General features: G+C 37.2%; 1 protein-coding gene across 4 annotated transcripts in view; it reads left to right on the forward strand.

Annotated features, from left to right (window-relative positions):
• The window catches only part of NUBPL (NUBP iron-sulfur cluster assembly factor, mitochondrial), a 322,052-nt gene that overhangs the window by 208,872 nt on the left and 91,688 nt on the right, over positions 1–21,492 (forward strand). For all 4 annotated transcript variants that reach the window (XM_058429741.1, XM_032180169.2, XM_058429740.1 and 1 more), the window contains 2 exons: positions 10,856–10,976; positions 14,515–14,597. In XM_058429741.1, coding sequence (XP_058285724.1) covers positions 10,856–10,976; positions 14,515–14,597 — 204 coding nt within the window. The remainder of the gene's footprint in view (positions 1–10,855; positions 10,977–14,514; positions 14,598–21,492) is intronic.

The following is a 21,492-nucleotide window of genomic DNA, read 5'->3' on the forward strand; positions in this document are numbered from 1 at the left end:
GTGGTTTCTAAGCTTTTTAATACCCAAGGGTTTCTTTTAAATTGTCCCCCAGCTAACCCTATGTTTTGAAAGAATTGTTTGCCACTGTTTGCATTTGTTAATTAATGACTGATGTGTTCTCTTTTTTAATAAATCAAAGATAGAATATATAAATAATATGTATGTATATTTATATATAGATATAACTATATCTCTATATGTGCATACAGAGAGAGATATACACAGAGTTATATATATATAACTGTTGTATGAGCTCTGCACAGAATGAGATAACCATAAAAGAGGATTATCACATTTGGCTGATGTAGTTTCAAGTAAAAGCACAGAAACTTGGTACTTTATCTGTTTTGTATATTTTTAAAGTGTTTTATTTATGTTCAATTTTTAAAAATATTCATAATAGGCCAGGTGCAGAGGCTGAGGTGGGAGGATTTCTTGAAGCCAGGAGTTAAAGACCAGCCTTGGCAACATACTAAGACCTTGTTTCTACAAAAAATAAAAAACTAGCTGAGTGTGCTTGCGTGCATCTGTAGTCTCAGCTACTTAGGAGGCTGAGGCAAGAAGATCGCCTGAGCCCGGGAGTGTGAGCTGTGATCACACCACTGCATTCCAGCCTGAGCAGCAGAGTGAGACCCTGTTTCAAAAAAAAAACAAAAATTCATTATAAATCACGGAACCTGATAAAATATTTTTTTGCATCTTTAGACCCTTAAAAGATTAGGTAGGAGAACTACAAAAATAGCTTTTACAGTCAGGCTTTAATTTTCTAGAGCAGCACTGTCCAATGGAAATATAAACTGTGGAAATATGATCCACAAATGTAGTTTTAAAGTTTTTAGTAGCCATATTTTAAATAGTAAAAAAAGATGAAGTTAATTTTAATAATACATGTACCACAGTATATTCAAAATATTATCATTTCAACATGAAAACCACATAAAAATTATTGAGGATCAATCAAAAAGGAATTGTATTTGAAAAACACTAGGAATTCTTACAATTCAGTAAGGGGAAGAAGACATATAATCAATTGAATAAATAGGCAAGAGACCTGAACAGGCACTTTATGGAAGAGGATATACAAATGACAAAAAAAGTAAAACATATAGTCAACTTTATTAATAATTATGGCAATGCAAATTAAAACCATAGTAGAAAAGATAGCTGGGCACAGACTCCAGAAGAATGAGGACAAACTGGAATGCAGCTGCACCTCCGAATCTTCCTTTCACCATCTCTGAACAAAGAAAACCAATAATGTGTAATGCCTAAGCCTTCATTTCCACCTTCCAGATCTCCCGCCACTTTACTTTTGGCAAACTTTAACCAGGAACCATGTAAGGAAGAGTCTAAGTAATTTGGTTCCCAGTATAAACAAGTAGACAGTTGAACAAGCCAGCACAATGAAGAGTCTACTACACACTCATCATATTTGCTAAAATTAAAAAAAACTGATGGTACCAAAGATCCAGGCTGTGGAATGGCTGGAATTTTCGTACATTGCTGGTGGTAGTATAAATTGATAGAACTTTATTTGGAAACTTTTGCTTCTTTAACGTATTAAGTTAAATACATATAACCTAATAACCAGCAAAAAAAAAAAAAAAAGAGAGAGACATGTACAAAAACATTCACAGAAGCATTATTTACAGTAGCCAGAATCTGGAAACAACCCAAATGACCCAACAGGAGAATGGATATTTGTAATATAGTCCTTATAAAATCTTAGGACTCAATGAAAATAAATTACAGGTACATAGTTTAGCTGGATGAATCACTTGGACACAAAAATATATATTGCATGATTCCATTAGTATCAAATTCAAAACAACACAAAATTAATTTATGGTGTTAGAAAGCAGGTTAGTGAATACCTTTGGGAACGTGTTTGGAGGATATATAGGGAAACTTCTGGGGTGTTGGCAACATTTTATTTATTAACAGGGTCTTGGAAACATGGGCATACATTTTGGTGACTCCATTTTGCCATAAACTTAAGTACTTTTTTGTGTGTTCCTGATATACTTTGATGGAAAAGGTTAAAAATAAATAACTTGCAAACTTTAAAAATTATTCAGATATTTTACATTTTTTTTACTTGTACTAAGTCTTCAGTACTCAGAGTGTATTTTATCCTTATAACACATGTTAATTCAGACTAGCCACATTTCAAGTATTCAGTAGCCAGCCACACGTGACTAATGGCTACCCTATTGGGCATTGTGGGTCTATAACCCCACCATTTTAGAGCTTTTATGGAGTTAGACTTTATTTCAGCGCTTTTGTTGAAGTATTAATTAGGAAGAATAGGAGATTATTCCTCCCAAGGAACTCAATTTTACTGCTTTTGGTTTTATAGAATATTTTCTATTTAAAAACAGATGGTTGTTTTTATATGCAAGTTCACAAGATACCTAATATGTCATTGTTTTGGTTTTTTGTTCTTACTGCTTTATTACCATTCTTCTCATGACCACCTTTTTTAAAAGCAAACTTTTCATTGAAGCTGTGGCATACATACATAAAAGGGCACAAATTATAGCTCAATGAATTTTTACAAAGTAAACATACCCATTGTTTGTATCCCAGAAATAGAACAATAGAGAGCCCAGAAATCATATATTTACAGTCAATTGATTTCTGACAGAGGTGCCAAGAACACACAATGGAGAAAGGACAATTGCTTCAATAAATGGTGTTAGGACAACTGGATGTCCACATGCAGAAGAATGAAATTAGACCCTTATTTCACACCATATATAAAAGTCAACCCAAAATGAAGTAAAGACTTATATGTAAGACCTGAAACTATAAAACTACTAGAAGAAAACCTAGAGAAGAAGCTCTGTGACATTGGTCTGGGCAATGATTTTTCTGGATAGACAAAATAGCAAAAATAGACAAATGGGATTACATCAAACTAAAAAGCTTCTGAACAGCCAAGAAAAAAATCAACAGGGTGAAGAGACTACTTACAGAATGAGAGAAAATATTTGCAAAACATGCATAAGGAGTTAATATTCAAAATATATGAGGAACTCAACCCAATAGCAAGAAAACAAACAACCTGATTTTTTAAATGGGTGAAGGATCTGAGTAGACATTTCTCAAAAGAAGACAAACAAATGGCCAACAGCTATGTGAAAAAATGCTAGTATCATCACTAATCATCAGGGAAATGCAAATCAAAATCACAATGAGATATCCCCTCATACCTGTTAGAATAGCTATTATCCCCTCATACCTGTTAGAATAGCAAAAGAAAAGTGTTGGCGAGGATGTGGAGAAAAGGGAACCCTTGCACACTTTGGGTGGAAATATAAATTAATACAGCCATTAAGGAAAATAGTGTGGAGGTTCCTTAAGAAATTAACTGTGCAACTACCATATTATCCTACAGTCCCACTGCTGGGAATATATCCAAAGGAACTGAAATCAGTCTACCAAAGAGATACCTGCACTCACATGTTTACTGCAGCACTATTCACAATAGCCAAGATATGGGATCAATCAACAGATGAATGGATTTTAAAAATGTGTATACAAACACACATAGACACAGACAATGGAATACTATTTGGCCTTTAAAAAGAAATCGGCCGGGCGCGGTGGCTCACACCTGTAATCCCAGCACTTTGGGAGGCCAAGGCAGGTGGATCACGAGGTCAGGAGATCAAGACCATCCTGGCTAACACGGTGAAACCCTGTCTGTACTAAAAATACAAAAAAATTAGCCGGACATGGTGGCAGGCGCCTGTAGTCCCAGCTACTGGGGAGGCGGAGGCAGGAGAATGGCGTGAACCCGGGAGGCGGAGCTTGCAGTGAGTCGAGATCGCGCCACTGCACTCCAGCCTGGGCGACAGAGCGAGACTCCATCTCAAAAAAAAAAAAAAAGGGAAAAGAAAGAAAGAAATCCTGTAATAACATGGATGAACCTGGAGGACATTATATGAAGTAGAATAAACTAGGTACAGAAAGACTAATACTTCATAAGCTCACTTATATGTGGGATCTAAAAAAAGTTATTATAGAGGTAGAGAGTGGAATGGTGGTTACCAGGGGCTAGGGAGCAGGGACTGAGGAAATGTCAGTCAAACAGTATAAAATTTCAAAATAAGAAATAGAACATTACCAGCATCCTAAAAACTCATGCCTGTGCCACCTTCCAGTCACTACTGTAAAATGGAACCCAAATTATAACACTATAGATTAGTTTTGCTTGTGAAATTTCTACAAACAGAATAATATAGTGTTATATGTTTGAGTGTCTGGTTTATTTTGTTTAAAATTATGTTTGTGAGATTCACTTATACTGCTAATTGTTGCTATCGTTCTTTTCTTGTCATTGCTCTGTAGCATTCCATTAAATATATGACAGTTTGTCCATTTTATTGTTGATGGACATGAGTAGTTTTCCATTTTTGCCTATTATGACTAGTACTGTTACGAACATTGTTGTACATGTCTTTTAGTGAATGTTTTATTCATTTTTCTGTTGGTACATAACTGGAAGTGGAATTGCTGTGCTGTAGTATAAACATACATCAGTTTATGTAGATACTGCCAAACAGTTTTTAAAAATGATTGTACCCATTTCCACTCAACTGAAACAATGAATCTTACTTGTTTCACATTCTCACAAACATTTGATATAATTTTGTTTTTCGTTTTAGTCATACTGATATTTCTTTTCTAATACAGTCTTAACCATAAATATACTTTGAATATCCTCTTTTGTGGAATGTCTGTTAAATCTCGTCCATTTCTTTATTGTATTATCTGAATTTTCCTTACTGGTTTGCAGGAGTTCTTTATACATTATGGGTAAAAGTCCTTTGTCATGTATGTGTATTGTATATACCATCTCCTGCTCTATAGCTTGCCCTTTCACTCTTTTAATCATATCTTCTGATTAATTTAATTTTAATGTAGTCCAATTTAATTTAAATAATTTCATTTGTGTCTAGTGCTTCTTTGTGTCCTGCTAGAAAAATCTCTGCCTGCCTGCAGCATTAGTATATTGCCTATTTTTTTCTAAAAGCATTATTATTTACCTGTCATATTTAGCTCTAAAATCCCCCTGGAATTAATTGTTGTGTATGGAGTGAGGTAGGAGGTTAAGATTCATTATTTTATATATGGATATCCAGTTAACATGCAGTACTATGTTGTCTCCATTGTAACTTAGTGACTTTCATGTATGGGTATCGGGGAACCTGCCCTGATAATCACGTAGGTTCTTTTCTAGTTTCCTAAGCGTCGGCTGGCTTGAGAAATAAAAGGACAGAGTACAAAAGAGAGAAATTTTAAAGCTGGGCGTCCGGGGGAGACACCACACGTTAGTAGGATCCATGATGCCCCACAAGCCACAAAAACCAGCAAGTTTTTATTAGGGAGTTTCAAAAGGGGAGGGAGTATACGAATAGGTGTGGGTGACAGACATCAAGTACTTAACAGGGTAATAGAATATCACAAGGCAAGTGGAGGCAGGGCGAGATCACAGGACCACAGGACTGAGGCGAAATTAAAATTGCTAATGAAGTTTTGGGCACCACTGTCATTGATAACATCTTATCAGAAGACAGTGTTTTGAGATCAACTGGTCTGACCAAAGTTTATTAGGTGGGAATTTCCTCTTCCTAATAAGCCTGGGAGGGCTATGGGAGACTGGAGTTTGTTTCACCTCTGCAGTCTCAACCATAAGAGACAGGTACGCCCCGGGGGGGCCAGTTCAGAGACCTACCCCTAGGTGCGCGTTCTCTTTCTCAGGGACATTCCATGCTGAGAAAAGGAATTCAGCGATATTTCTCCCATTTGCTTTTGAAAGAAGAGAAATATGGCTCTGTTCTGCCCGGCTCACCGGCGGTCAGAGTTTAAGGTTATCTCTCTTATTCCCTAACAATTGCTGTTATCCTGTTCTTTTTTCAGGGTGCCCACATTTCATATTGCTCAAACACACATGCTGTACAATTTGTGTAGTTAACGCAATTATTACAGGGTCCTGAGACGATGTACATCCTCCTCAGCTGACAGGATTAAGAGATTAAAGACAGGCATAGGAAATCACAAGGGTATTGATTGGGGAAGTGATAAGTGTCCATGAAATCTTTACAATTTATGTTTAGAGATTGTAGTAAAGACAGGCATAAGAAATTACAAAAGTATTAATTTGGGGAACTAATAAATGTCCATAAAATCTTCACAATCCACGTTCTTCTGCCATGGCTTCAGCCGGTCCCTCCGTTTGGGGTCCCTCCGTTTGGGGTCCCTGACTTCCCACAACATATGGGTCTGTTCTGGGCTTTTTTTTTTTTTTTTTTTGAGATGGAGTCTCGCTCTGTCGCCTGGGCTGGAGTGCAGTGGCACAATCTCGGCTCACTGCAAGCTCCGCCTCCCAGGTTCACGCCATTCTCCTGCCTCAGCCTCCCGAGTAGCTGGGACTACAGGCACCCACCACCACACCCGGCTGAGTTTTGTATTTTTAGTAGAGATGGGGTTTCACCATGTTAGCCAGGATGGTCTCGATCTCCTGACCTCATGATCTGCCCACATTGGCCTCCCAAAGAGCTGGAATTACAAGCGTAAGCCACCACGTCTGGTCTGTTCTGGGCTCTTTATTCTATTACAACCAAGTTTTTTGGTAAAATCCAGCAAGGTGGTATATGTGTGGGACGTTCTTAAGATGAGGGAATTCTAGAGTTAAGTGGAATTAATTTATTCAAAATGTCTAGGAAGCAATATTAGAACATTTATCCTTTAACTAGAATAAGTTACATATTATCAGTAATAGAGCCAAGCTTAGTTGTCAAAACCTCTGACTTTCAAACATATAAAGGGTTCTTTAGTTCTAAACTTTTTTTTTTCCTTTCTGAAATGGGGCCTTGCTCTGTCACCCAGGCTGGAGTACAGTGGCACAATCACAGAGCTCACTGCAGCCTCAACCTCCCAGGCTCAAGCAGTTCTCCCACTTCAGCTTCCTGAGTGGCTAGGACAACAGGTGTGTGATACCACACCTGACTAATTTTTTTGTGTGTCGTGGAAACAGGGTCTTGCTATGTTGCCCAGGTAGGTCTTGAACTTCTGGGCTCAAGTGCTCCTCCTGCCTCAGCCTCCCAAATTGCTGGAATTACAGGTATAAGCCACCGTACCCAGTCTACCTCCATACTTTCAGTTATACATCCTTATTAGTAAATGATGTTTGAACATATAACCTAATATATGTATGAAATATATTTATTAATAAGATATATTGTATATGTAGTATACATATATTACTACATTAATATGTTATTTTCTTTATAAAACACACAAAATTGAAATTGAAAGGAAATCATAACATAGAAATAGAAATCCTAATGTTTTCTTTTTACACCTCTGTATCAGCTAGGTTATGTGTGTTATCACACATGGGCTAGGTTATGTGTGTTATCAACTCTCAAATTTCAGTGGCTTAAAACAACACAGGTTTATTTGTCTCATGCTCCGTGTCCATTGTGGTTTGGCTTCAACACTCCTCTGTATTGTATCGTTCTCTGTATTGTTCAACACTCTGGCACCCAGACTGACACAGCAGCCACCAGCTGGAGGCTTGCTGGTAGTCAGGACAGAGGGAAAAATAATGAGGAATTAACACTTAAAGCTTTGGCCTAGATTTGATACATGGCACTTCTGCATACGTTTCATTGGCCAAAACAAGTTACGTGTTCCTACCTAATTTGAGGGAAGAAAAGTCCTAACCTTGTGCCCAGGCAGAGAAATGGACATATTTTAGACAGCATTAAAAGTTGACACCTCTCTCATGATCAGTTTTGGAGAACACAGCCTAGGATTTGTGTTTGTCTAAGAAAATAAACACACAAAGACAAGTCCATTTAGCTTCTTCCATTATTTTGTGTTGTTTTTAACACACTGCAGTCCTGAGTAATGAGTCAACTACAACTACAGGCATAGTGGCCTCTCTTGCTTAAAACTCTATAATGGCTTTTGAGCACTCATTATGTAACTCAGACACCTTAATATAGCCTACAAGCCCCACCTTTCCAGCTTCATCTCACTCCACTCACACCACACCTCAGAGGCCTCAGACTGGCCTTTCAGTTCCTTGAAGGGAGACATGTGCCCCCTACTTCTGTTTTGAATGTTTTTCTTCCCTTTCTCCTTGTTTTTGCCCGGTCACTCTGTAGCTTTAAGATCAAATATTTCTTCAAGGAAGCCCTCTCTGATTCCCAGAGTACATCAAGTCCTCTCTGTTCTACACTCTCATAATACCCTGTACTTTGCTTCCAGAGAAGCCATTCCATTTTATAAGTGTATTCTTGCACTATTCTTTGTTCCTCCAATTACAGTACAAGTTCCAAGGGGTAAGGATCAAGTCTGTTTTGCTCACCACTGTATGCTATTCCTTGTGTTTAGCCCAGTTACTGGCACATATTAAGAACTCGTTAAATATTGAGTTTGGTTATAGTTTTATATTTTAGATCTGTGACATTTGTGTAGTCTATAGAGAACATTTCTGAGATATTTATACAGGCCATAGAGAATGATTTGATAAGAAGATGTAAATCACACAAACTGCAAATACACACTTGTTCTGTGCCTCTATGTCTTAGGGAGTCTAAGAGATTCCAAGGTCAGAATGTTTTTTCCTGTTCTCTCTGAATTGAAATATACCCTCACATAGATTTTCACTTTCTTTAGGTGTTTTTGCTTTTCTCACTTTTTGAGTGATAATTTTTGGTTTAAGTTGAGAGCCATACAGTCAGGAAATATATCACGTTTAACATAAACGGCAGTAAAACTGCCCAAGCAATGAGTGTATTATATAGGCATAGTTAATAAACAAGCTGTGTGTTATTAAGCTATGTTTCTCTCTAGCTTTCTGGAGATAGTACTGAATTCCCAAAACACAGTGTGATTTATTTTTTATGATAGTATGCATCAGCAAAAGGGCATATATGTATGTTAGATGGTTGGAAAATGCTTTGCTATAGATTTACGTCTTTTCACTATTTGTCTTCATATATAATTATTGGGGGCAACTTTAGTCTTTTCTGTTTCTCTTTTCAGAAAGAATAACAATTTTTCCACCTTATCTATGTTTCATTGTGGACTATCAGTACCATTCTTCATTTAAAATGCAAATGTTCTAATAATCTACAATCCTAACCTTATGGTAGAACTGATACAGACATTGTAATCTCTAAGCCTCTGAAAGTAGAGTTCTGCATTTTTATTCTGGAAGAGAGCTACTGCTTCTCATCAATAAGAGAGTGGGATTAAAAGGAACATGAGTACGGATTATATTTGCAGAGTGTGTCTATTTATTCAACAGTATTGTTGAATAATAACATTTCTTAAGTATCATCTTCCCTCAGTATATGTGGGGGATTGATTCCAGAATCGCCCTCCCCCTGCCACTGCATATTCCAAAATTCATGCATACTCAAGTTCCACAGTTGCTTCTAGGACATCAGCCATTCCGGTACTTGGGTTTTGTGGCGGGCAAATACTATATTTTTTATCTGTGGTTGGTTCGAAAAAAATTCACACATAAGTGGACTCCCCACAGTTCAAACTCATGTTCAAGGTTTAGCTATATCTATTTTGTAGCAGAAGCTAGGGAAACTTAGAAAGAGAATGACCTTTTCTATGAAACTTAATTTTGTTTCAAACAATAACATTCTGATAAGAGCTGAGTTTTACACTTTTGTTAGCACTGTCAGTTTTCTCAACTATAGAATGGGAATGATAAAATTACCATCTCATCTGGGCACGGTGGCTCACTCCTCTAATCCCAGCACTTTGGGAGGCCGAGGTGGGCGGATCACCTGAGGTTGAGAGTTCGAGACCAGCCTGACCAACATGAAGAAACCCCGTCGCTACTAAAAATAGAAAATTAGCCGGGTGTGGTGGTGCACGCCTGTAATCCCAGCTACTCGGGAGGCTGAGGCAGGAGAATCACTTGAACCCAGGAGGTGGAGGTTGCGGTGAGCCGAGATTGCGCCATTGCACTCCAGCCTGGGCAACAAGAGTGAAACTCCGTCTCAAAAACAAACAAAACAAAAAACAAAATAACTGTCTCATAAAGTTCTTGTGAGGAGTAAATAAGATAGTACATTTAAAGTACTTGTCCCAGCACCTGGCATATAACAAACACTCCGTATATTTTAGACTTACTGTGAGACTTCGTGCAGAATTACCTCTTAGGTATTTATTTTCCTCTCTTCCTCACTTCTTATTTTTCTCCAAATTGTCATCAAAGATAAATTTCTAAAACAAAAATCTGATTGTGTAACTACCTCTTTGATACCATCTTTTCAGCTTTGAAAACCTTTAGTGGTTTCCTGTTGTCTGAAGCGGAATGCCTCAAATACATGGATGGTATTCAGCATCTTCCCACATGGCCCTAACCTTCCTTCCCAAACCGTCTTCTGCCTTGACCACCCACTGGGTTGCAGCCCAAATAGGCCACACAGTTTTATTTTGCTACCTTGGCTTGTTTTCTTCCTTCTGTCTAGAATTCCTGCTGTGGGTCTCACCTCCTCATCACCCCACAACCTGAAGAAACAATTGTCTATGGGAAATTCAAAGATTCCTCTTCTTTCTAGGCAGAATTTTTGGTTCCTGTTTATTCATCCCTTTTTAGTATTTATTATGATATCAAAGGTAATTCTGTATGTCTTGCTCTCTCACTAGCTCATGAGTTCCTTCAGAGCAGAGGCCATAGTTTATCCATCATTGTGATAACATTGATGAGTGCCACTAGAACTCAGTAGGCACTCTGTAAAAATTTGTTGAAATAATGTATTAATATTTGGTTTAATTTTATTTTGATTTCAGTGTGTTTTTATTCTAGGTCCTTGGCCTTGTCCAAAACATGAGTGTTTTCCAGTGTCCAAAATGTAAACACAAAACTCATATTTTTGGTGCTGATGGTGCAAGGAAACTAGCACAGACCCTTGGTCTTGAAGTTCTAGGTAAGACTGTGGGATGTTGTTTTGTAGAAGTGGCAGAAGGGAAAGTGGGAATGAGGCTTGATGATTAAGAGTGTCTCAGATGCTGGGCATGGAGGCTCATGCCTGTAATCCCAGCACTTTGGGAGGTCGAGGCGGGCAGATCACAAGGTCAGGAGATCGAGACCATCCTGGCTTACACAGTGAAACCCCGTCTCTACTAAAAATACAAAAATTATCCAGGCATGGTGGTGGGCGCCTGTAGTCGCAGCTACTTGGGAGGCTGGGGCAGGAGAATGGCATGAACCCTGGAGGCAGAGCTTGCAGTGAGCCAAGATCGTGCCACTGCACTCCAGCCTGGGTGACAGAGTGAGACGCCATCTCAAAAAAAAAACAAAAAAAAAACAAAGGAATGTCTCAGAAAATGATGAATTGCTTTTGGCTTTGTGTTTTAAATTAATACAGCACAGTTCTATGTGTTAACCTTTCTTTGGCCTTTTTGAATAGGTTTCTTCTGTCAACTATGATAATAATTTCTATTTTAAATAAAAACTGTCTATAACTTAAATTTGAGAAGAGAGTTTTGTAGTCCAAGTACTGTAATTTGAAGCCATATTTTAAATGATAGTCATGAGTGTGTTTGCTAAGTTGGGTGTACATCTTTCAGTAGAAACAGGTACATTAAAATATCTGTTCAGTATGTTGTAAAAACCTCTAGAAGTGCTCATTCTTAGTGCATATATAAAAATGCCTTCCTGATTAATTCTGTATTTGTTAGTCTTTCTGCTGTAGAATGACAGTATTTACTGTTTTCTGTAATATTTAATGTGTTTGATATGTCTATAAAATATGGCACCTGAAATTTACATTGTACACACTGTTCATGGCACTGAACTGAAGAGTTCATTAGTGCTATGAGGAGAACTAAAATCATGTGTTAAATAAGCAAAACACAGGTTTTGGATAAAACATGATGTTCCAAAAATCCACAGGCAACGTAACAGACTTTTTAGAAAACATGTTTTGATTTTCTAATTGTGAATGAGTTTCTATTCTTGCCAAAGGCAGATGTTAGATGCTGAATAAGGAAGGCATAAAGTGAATTATTAGACTTAGGTAGTTAAAAATTAAGATCCCTAGAGATCAAGGAATTTCAAAACATTCTCTGTTATAATTAGGTCTCTAAAAGTTGATATTAAATATATTATTGTTACGCATTTGCACTATAGCAGCCACTACAATACCAGGTGAATACTAATGATATATTTTGATACATTGCTATAATTATAGCCACTAATTATATTCTGCAACTGTTTTTCATTTAACCCAGAAAGTTCAATTTTCCAAATCTGCATAATAACAGATTGACATTCACTTATATAATAAAGCAAATGTGTAATTATAATGGCATTATTGAATTATACTGACAACATTGTAATTTCCTAACTTACAAATGAGCTGAACAATTTGCTAAGTCAGTTATTTAGAATTTGAAACATTTCATTGAGAAACAATGGTATGTATGGAAGTTACATTTTAACCAATGGCTCACAGATGTACAGTTACCCTAAAAATGTATCAGAAACACTGATTACTGATCACAAAAATTTGATGGTGCCCTAGACTGCTATGTCTGACAGTGTTAGGGGAAAAATCATTTAGAGTTCCTCGTTAGGGCATGTCCTCTCCTTTTAATGTAGTCATGGGTCCCATGGTGTCTCCCATGAAATGGAGCAGGGCTTCAGTTATGAAGAGGTTGGAATTGGGAATGAGGAACTGAAATCAGGGAAAAAGCTTTCTCAGCTCTGGCCTCTTGGCCAGTTGAACCTCCTGGGAACATTTATTTGTCCTTTGCTGACTCCCTGGCAGACTCTTAATTCAGTGGGTCGTGTTTTAAATGATTATTTGGCACAATAGCTCTTCAGAATCTTGTCTATATTTACCTACAGGGACAGTTTCTGCATAGTAGTTAAGGTCTCAGACCATCTCACAGAAAACCCTTTAACCTATTATATGTCTGAAATGTTTCCTCATTTCTTTCAGACTTAGCACCTCAAAAATACTTCTCAAGCTCAGACTGCTCCTCACTCACTTTTACTTTTTAAAAATCCCTGTCTAGATACAACCATTAGCCCATTACCATTCTTACTATGTACCTATTTTTAACAAGATTTTTCCCCTTCTTGGTCTAGTCTTCTGTGTCTGTAGGTAGGATTGTGAGTATCTGGAGATAAGAAATGATGTCAATAGATGGCTATATAAAGGAGAAGGTTTTACTCTTTTATCTTCCATTTCTGCAGTAGAAAAGAAATCATTCATGATTCTTTACTAGAATGACAGTTCATAAATTGAGAGGAAAAAAACTTCCATTTCTAAGCATTTTCTATAACATTTTTTTCTGCCTGCTCCTGTGACAGTTTCCTATAGTCCAAAGTTGATCTAGAAAATAGGAATCAAATTTTATGAAAAGCTAATCCTTAAATGGATACTGAAATATGTATTTGTCATTTGGCCATTGGATATTGAGGAAAGACTTATAGTTTAAGATCACAGCATTTGACAAGAGGATCATCAAATAACATTTCCTTTTCCATGTACTTCATAGTATATATTGTAATATTTTTATAACATATACTTCATTATTTAAATTGCCTGACATGGTGCTAAATTACTTATATGAATAAAACACCACATACACATATGTTTTAATAACCTTTGCATGGATTTGGCGTGGTTCTGAGAATGCTAAGTACCATGGCAAGTCAACTTTTCTACTTAAGACCCCACTCACTGCACTTTAAATCTCAGTCTTGATAGACTTCGTTTGTGATAGTGTGCTGGAAAGAGTATATTGGATGAAGGGTCAGAATTTAGGTCAGCTTCTAAATTCCACTGCCTGATAGTAATATGTCCTCAAGAAAACACACCTCTCCCATCTCAGTCTGTATTTTGGAGGTTCTTATAATACACTTGCTGAGATCTCACCAAGCTCACAAGTTATATATGGTGCTACATAGGTTAGTAAATAATAAGAGAAAAATAATTCTGTCTGATAAAGAGACAGATAGTTGAGATAACAGGTCTGGCCTACTTTTGACCAGTTCTTTGAGCTCACTCCATTTGCCAACATCAGGAAGGTTATTTTGTTGTACTTTTTTTTGGACTACTTTGCCTCCCCATATTTTTCTTTTCAGTTTCCTCTTATTATGTGGCATGATGTGTCATATCAGATATTAATGGGAGAAATCATTTGCAAATGTCTTCCAAGCCATTGCTTGCTTGGAGACTTCCAGCAAAGAATAAATCAGAGGTCTCATCCCTTGATGGGGTGCCACAGAGCTTTCCTATATAAACATATACAATCACTGTACTACTCTAAAATAGAATATTTTGTTTGTAATTCCCATTTGAAATTTCTTTTTCAAAGATTCAGCAATTAGAAGATAGTCGATTTGAATCAATTTCGTTCCGATTTTGTTTCTTTCCATAGTTCAAATAGTGAGATTCAAAATGCCTACATAAACTTTTCTGGTTCTAATGGATGTCTGCTGGGCTCTTTTAGGAGACATTCCCTTACACCTCAATATAAGGGAAGCTTCAGATACAGGCCAGCCAATTGTGTTTTCACAGCCTGAAAGTGATGAGGTAAGTTCCATTTTTGGATACATATTTTTATTTCTTTTTATATACTTTTTGAAATATAGAAAGAAAGTTGGGAAGATTAAGCCTATATATTTGCAGTGTATATATATATTTAAACAAGGATTATTTAACTTGTCCAAAGCATCTTTAAGTTACTATCATGTACAGTAAGCTTCCAGTGCTGGCTCTAAATTATCAGCTAAACAAGTTTACCTACAGAGAATCATCACCCAACCAGTTTTCTCATGAAAAGCATGAAAATAGAGTTTGTAAAATTCTTATGTTGCTGGCTAGCAATATCTAACTGCCCAAGGTTATTATATTTCAGTATTAGAAGTTCAGCTGATTGGAGAAGGAAGCCTAATGCAAGAAAGTATTGAATTGGATATAAGGCAATTGTGTAAACCATTAGAGGTGGGATTTTTTTTTCTTTCCTTTTTTTTCAGGCAGGGTTTTGCTCTGTCACCCGGGCTGGAGTACAACTGTGCAATCCCAGCTCACTGCAGCCTTGACTTGCCATACTCAAGCAATCTTCCTATCTCAGCCTCCCCGTCCCGAGTAGCTAGGACCACAGGTGCACACCACCATGCCCTGCTGATTTTTTTTTTTTTTTTATGGAGACAGAGTCTCACTATGTTGCCCAGGTTGGTCTCGAACTCCTGGACTCAAGTTATCCTCCCATCTTGGCCTCCCAAAGGGCTGAGATTATAGGCATGAGCCACCATGCCCAGCCTAGAGATGAAATTTTCATTGCATTTATTTTAATAAATATAACTGGGAAGGTGAGGTAAAAAGACTAGTAGTGTTTCATTAGCCAACATCATTGGAGATGCAGTTGATAGATTTTCAAAATTACTGCCACATAAAATCTTTAAGCATAAAATATTTTAATCTTTTTAAAAATAGAAATAAAATTAATCATACATATTTTTTCTTTCCTAAATAACACTTGCTATTTAACTTGGAAACTGAATCATCATCTGGTACATCAGTTCAGATGTTGTTCCTTTGTTGAACAGTCCCAATCAATCTTCTAATAGTTTTTCTTTTTTTTTCTTTTCCTTAACTAATGGGTATAGCTTTACAGTAATGGTATTTTTTCCAAAACATAACTGCTGCTCTTTATATTCTAGTTTGCTTCCTTTAATCTTCTGTGAATTGGAAAATAAAAGAGCCAAGTTTGGTTAGAGCTGTAAAGTAAGAGTAAATGAACAGGAATCTTGGATAAGTAAAGTATATTCATTTTGAGTGATCTATTTCCTGCGTTTAGAGGTCCTTTCCTTTTCTTAAGGGTCAGCAGCTGTGGTATAGATGATTGTTTTGCTGGCGATATGATCTCTGAGTGGATACAGTTTAACAGTTACATTGTTTTTCTCTTCTCTGCCTTTTAGGTATTAAATGTTAAATTTCCTTTTCAGTCTTTCTCAACAATTTTTCAGATAAGCAAAAAACCGTAATCCTTTATCATCTTCATAATTAAAGTCTTCCAATCCCAACTACCGTAGCTGTACTTTATGCAATCTATGAAAAAGTTCTTTGAAAATTGAGGGTTTTTTGTTTTAATTACACACTTTTAAGTGCCTCCTGAGAACAGACTATAAAGACATTTCACAGTGATTCCTAGTGAATAAGAATAATTACTTATCAGTGCATTTCAATTAAGAGCTTAGATTTTTATTATTTTTTTCACCTGTTCATTATTTTTTCTTTGAAATCCTCCAGAAGAAAGAAACATTTCATTGAAGTTGGAGGAATGTAATATAACAGAGAACATATAGCCACCATCCAAAGATAATACGATTTAATACTCTAAATAGCATTGTTAGATTCTCGAAGGGGATCTCTGCATGGCAGGAAAAGCACTACATCTGAGTCATCATGGGGTACCAAGTTTGCCACTTTCTATGTGTGAGCTAAAGCAAGTTTTCTAACCTCTCTGAACCTTTCTCTCTATCTATAAATTGATGTCATATGAGGAAGATGAGAAAGAATAAATGAAATAATAATGTGAAAATACCTTGAAAAATGCCAAGTAGAATACAATTGTATTTACCTTCTGAAACTGCCTGTATAAGATGTCATGACACTAAATGTCTCTCCTCTTCCCTTTGCTAAAGAGCTGAGTCCACTTAGTGTCCTTGACATGGTATCAAGTAAATATCACTCTTTGATGTTATTTAAAAATCAAAGTAGGCCCAGCGTGGTGGCTCATGCCTGTAATCGCAGCACTTTGAGAGGCTGAGGCAGGCGGATCACAAGGTCAGGAGTTTGAGACCAACCTGGCCAACATGGTGAAACCCTGTCTCTAGTAAAAATACAAAAATTAGCTGGGCATGGTGGCACACACCTCTAATCCCAGCTACTTGGGAGGCTGAGGCAGGAGAATCACTTGAACCTGGGAGGCGGAGTTTGCAATGAGCCGAGGTCACGCCATTGCACTGCAGCCTGGGCAAAAAGAGCAAAACTCTGCCAAAAAAAAAAATCAGGGTAGCAGAATTTGAATCATGAGAGAAGAATTCCCAGCTTCAACATCAAAGACATTAACTCCTAGACACTAAGAAGCTGTGATTGAGGCCTAGGATCAGAATCCTCCGGTTAGTCTTGTGATGAATCTTGCCTCCTGAAACCCTCCTTCCCTTTCCCCTGTGAACTCAAATAGAAATGTGCTCTTAAAAACTAGTCACAACACTCTCACCAGATTCTCTTGTATTCATAGAAGCTTAATACCTATTCTGCCTGCATGTCTTCGTTTAAAGAATGAAGGAAGTGTTTATTTGCCAACATGATAAAACTTCTGCAGAAGTTAATGGGGCAAAACTTATAATCTTATTTGTTAATTATCCACTTTAGACTGATACTGTTTTTTGTTTGTTTGTTTGTTTGTTTTTTGAGACAGGATCTTACTCTATTACCCAGGTTGGAGTGCAGTGGCACGATCTCATCCTCCCAAGTAGCTGGGACCACAGGTTCACACCACCACATCCAGCTAATTTTTTGTGTTTTTGGTAGAGATGGGGTTTCACCATGTTGCCCAGGCTGGTGTCAAACTCCTGAGCTCAGGAGATTCACCTGCCTTGGCCTCCCAAAGTGCTGGGATTACAGACATGAGCCACCACACCTGGCCTAGACTGATACTTTTTATTGTTTACTTTTAGGGGTTGACTCATAGGCACAATTATAAATCAGTAAATGTTTAATCATTAGCTTTTTGTCTTCCTTCTTACTCCACCTTCTCCATTTTCTATCACTCCATCCTCCCAGCACCAGGTGTTAGGGCTCTTATTCTCTGCCCACAAAATCCTTTAGAATTATACATTGAGGATTTAACTTTCCCAGTAACATTTAACTTTCGGAAGAGGCAAACACTAAAAATGTAGTGATTAATTTAAAGATATGAATTGTGGTGAATTTAAGACATCATTGGAAATGTCGGAAGAGCTGTTAGTACTAATTAAAAAGTACTAATAATCTGCTGCTTGCTCAGACAATGGGCAAAACCTTCTGCACATGTACACCACTTAGGAAAGGCAAGTAAGACTCCAAATGTGAGTAGTGTAAAGTAGCCAGAGGAAACAATAGAGGAGGGGAGAGAAGGCGATATTTCGAATTCAGAACCCCTAAATTCAATGGCATTCCCACATGCTGGTGTGATTAATATTGTTGATGCAATTAAAACTACCTTCTGCTCTTTATTAAGACCAGAATACAAGGAATGGACCTGTGATTAGCTGATAACATTGTGGTTTTATCCTTTTTATCAAGTAAGAATATTAGCTACAGAAAGATGTGCTATAAGGTATTCCTGGTAAAGACTTTCAAATATGAGCGGGAACTTTATTTTCTTACAATTTCTAAATTATCACCTCACAATCTTAATATGAAATGACTGTGTATGATAAATTGGGACTTCAAATATTTAAAAACAAAAACAAAGGAAAAGACCTTTGTGCACTTTGGTTATCATTCATTCCCTGTTGCTATTTAATGGCAGACAGTAGGGTCCAACTGTATTATCTGTGCCTCTAGATGACCTAACAAAAAGATCTTGAATAGGAGAAAAGGGTTAGTCTGTGTAGAGTTGATGAAAGAAGAGAGTATTAATAGTTTGAGTTATCTCAGTTATGTCCTTTACATATGATATGTGTGTGTTACTTTTTTGCTAGTTATGGATTAAACAAAAGAAAGATTTGATTATTCCTCAGGTGGGAACAGTGCCCAAAGGACATGTTCATATGAGCTCTTCAATGAGATTGTAAATTTCTTGAGAGTATAATGAGAATAACAGCAGCTACAGATATTTATTATATGCTTCTTCTGTGCCAAGAATTCACATGCCATATTCTCACTTAATACTCCGAAAATGCTTTGAGCTAGATATAATTATTATAACCAGTTTACGGATATGGAAACTGAGCCTAGAAGGGTAAAGTAACTTGCCCAAAGCCTCACAGCTGATAAGTCATAAAGCCAAGATTCTAAACCATGGCTGTCTGACTTGAAGGCCCCAACTCTTCACCAAAGAACTGTTCTGCCACTATTTTATATGATTACATACTACAGATTTCCCAACACGATGCCTTGCATGCAATACGAACCAAAATGTATTTGTTGAAATAATACTGCACTGGCTAAAAAATTTAGCCTCAACAGTTTTTGAGAAATTGAAACTGTTAAACTAAGCACTTTTAGTGGTTTCTCAGCAACTGACAATATATTACTTTGAATGTGATATATTAGAAGTCTAAGTTTGGAGATAGTCCATTAAAAAGGAAAGGTTAAATGTAGCCAATTTGATTGTTCTGGAATCATTCAGTATTTTTTGTATTCTGATAGGTTTATGTCTCTAATTTAATGTAGATAAATACTAAAAGATTACAGAATGATGGTCTTGTCTCATCTTGCTTTAGTGAACTTTAAATTTTCATCACAAAATATTAGGCATAAGTACCTAGAAAAGCTACTAGGAGATAAAAGGTATTTATAAAGATATATGGGTGAAAATCAGCACATTTGATTTGAGAGAAACCTTTCTTTATAAGTAGATGTTATTTCTATTTATAAACAAAAACTATTTCTATTAACTACAGCAGAGAAGAACCCATTTTTAGACTATGCTTTATGATTATAATTACTTGTATTTGGGTTTACTGTTTAACATGTGGTGTAGTGGAAAAAGCTGGACTTTAGAGTCAGTTGGACCCAGGTTTGAAGGTTTTCCAGCCTGACTTCATGACCTTGAGCAAATAGCTCCTGATTTCATCATCCAAGTTGAACTGATGATGCTTGTTTTACGTGTCTGAGTGAGATTATTTACATGAAGTACTTGGTATAGTAGGTACTCAATAAAAACATTAAAAGCCTTATTCATGTTTTTAGAGTTTTTTTTTTTAAAGGACTCTCTTAAAATGACTTTTAATACTTTTCTGGTAAAATAAATCATGATTTAGCTGTTAGGGCTCAAGCATAGTCTTTAAAAATGAAGACATGCGAAACACTCTTAAAGCACTTCATCAAGTCAAGGCAAATAGACCACAAACATCTCTTTTTACTGTGCAGAGTCTGGGAATTGGTCAGCTTAGGTTCAAAGCCCAGCTCATCTCCTACTAGCTATAATGCTTTCGACAAAATTATTTACCTTTCTGGATGTTTCCTTATCTGTAAAGTCGGGATAATGATAGAATTTATGCCCAGAGTAACTGTGAAGATAAATAACACTTGGCAAATATTAAGTACTCAGTAAATCTTAGCTATTTTCATTAGTTGTATATAAATATATAACTGTGAGTATATTATTTTATTAGTTTGTTTTCACACTGCTGATAAAGACATACCAAAGACTGGGCAGTTTACAAAAGAAAGGTTTATTGGACTTACAGTTCCATGTGGCTAGGGAGGTCTCACAATCATGGAGGAAGGTGAATGGCAAGGAGGAATAAGTCATGTCTTACATGGATGGTGGCAGGCAAAAAGAGAGCTTGTGCAGGTAGACTCCCATTTTTTTTAAGCTATCAGATCTCACGAGATTCACTATTATGAGAACAGCATGGGAAAGACCCACCCAATGATTCAGTCACCTCCCACCAGGTTCTTCCCACAACACATTGGAATTGTGGGAGTTACAATTCAAGATGAGATTTGGGTGGGGACACAGCCAAACCATATCATTCCACCCCAGCCCCTCCCAAATCATATGTCCTCACATTTCAAACCCAATCATGCCTTCCCAGCAGTCCCCGAAAGTCTTAACTCATTTCAGCATTAACTCAAATGTCCACAGTCCAAAGTCTCATCTGAGACAAGGCAAGTCCCTTCTGCCTATGAGCCTGTAAAATCAAAAACAAGTTAGTTACTTCCTAGATACAGTGGGGGTACAGGCATTGGGCAAATACAGCTGTTCTAAATGGGAGAAATTGGCCAAAACAAAGGGGCTACAGGCCCCATACAAGTCTGAAATCTGGTGGGACAGTCAAATCTTAAGGCTCTAAAATTATCTCCCTTGACTCTATGTCTCAAATCTAGGTCACGCTGATGCAAGAGGTGGGTTCCCATAGTCTTGGACAGCTTCGCCCCTGTAGTTTTGCAGGGTATAGCCTACCTCCCGGCTGCCTTCGTGGTTTGGCGTTGAGTTTCTGCAGCTTTTTCAGGCACACTGTACAAGTTGTCAGTAGATCTGCCATTGTGGGATCTGGAGGATGGTGACTGTCTTCTTACAACTCCACTAGGTGGTGCCCCAGTAGGGACTCTGTGTGGGGGCTCTGACCCCACATTTCTCTTCTGCACTGCCCTAGCAGAGGTTCTTCGTAAGGACCTTGCCCCTACAGCAAACTTCTGCCTGGGCATCCAGGTATTTCCATACATCTGAAATCTAGGTAGAGGTTCCCAAACCTCAATTCTTGAT

Source organism: Hylobates moloch, unplaced genomic scaffold (assembly GCF_009828535.3).
Source record: "Hylobates moloch isolate HMO894 unplaced genomic scaffold, HMol_V3 SCAFFOLD_16, whole genome shotgun sequence".
In the NCBI taxonomy this organism is placed as follows: domain Eukaryota; kingdom Metazoa; phylum Chordata; class Mammalia; order Primates; family Hylobatidae; genus Hylobates; species Hylobates moloch.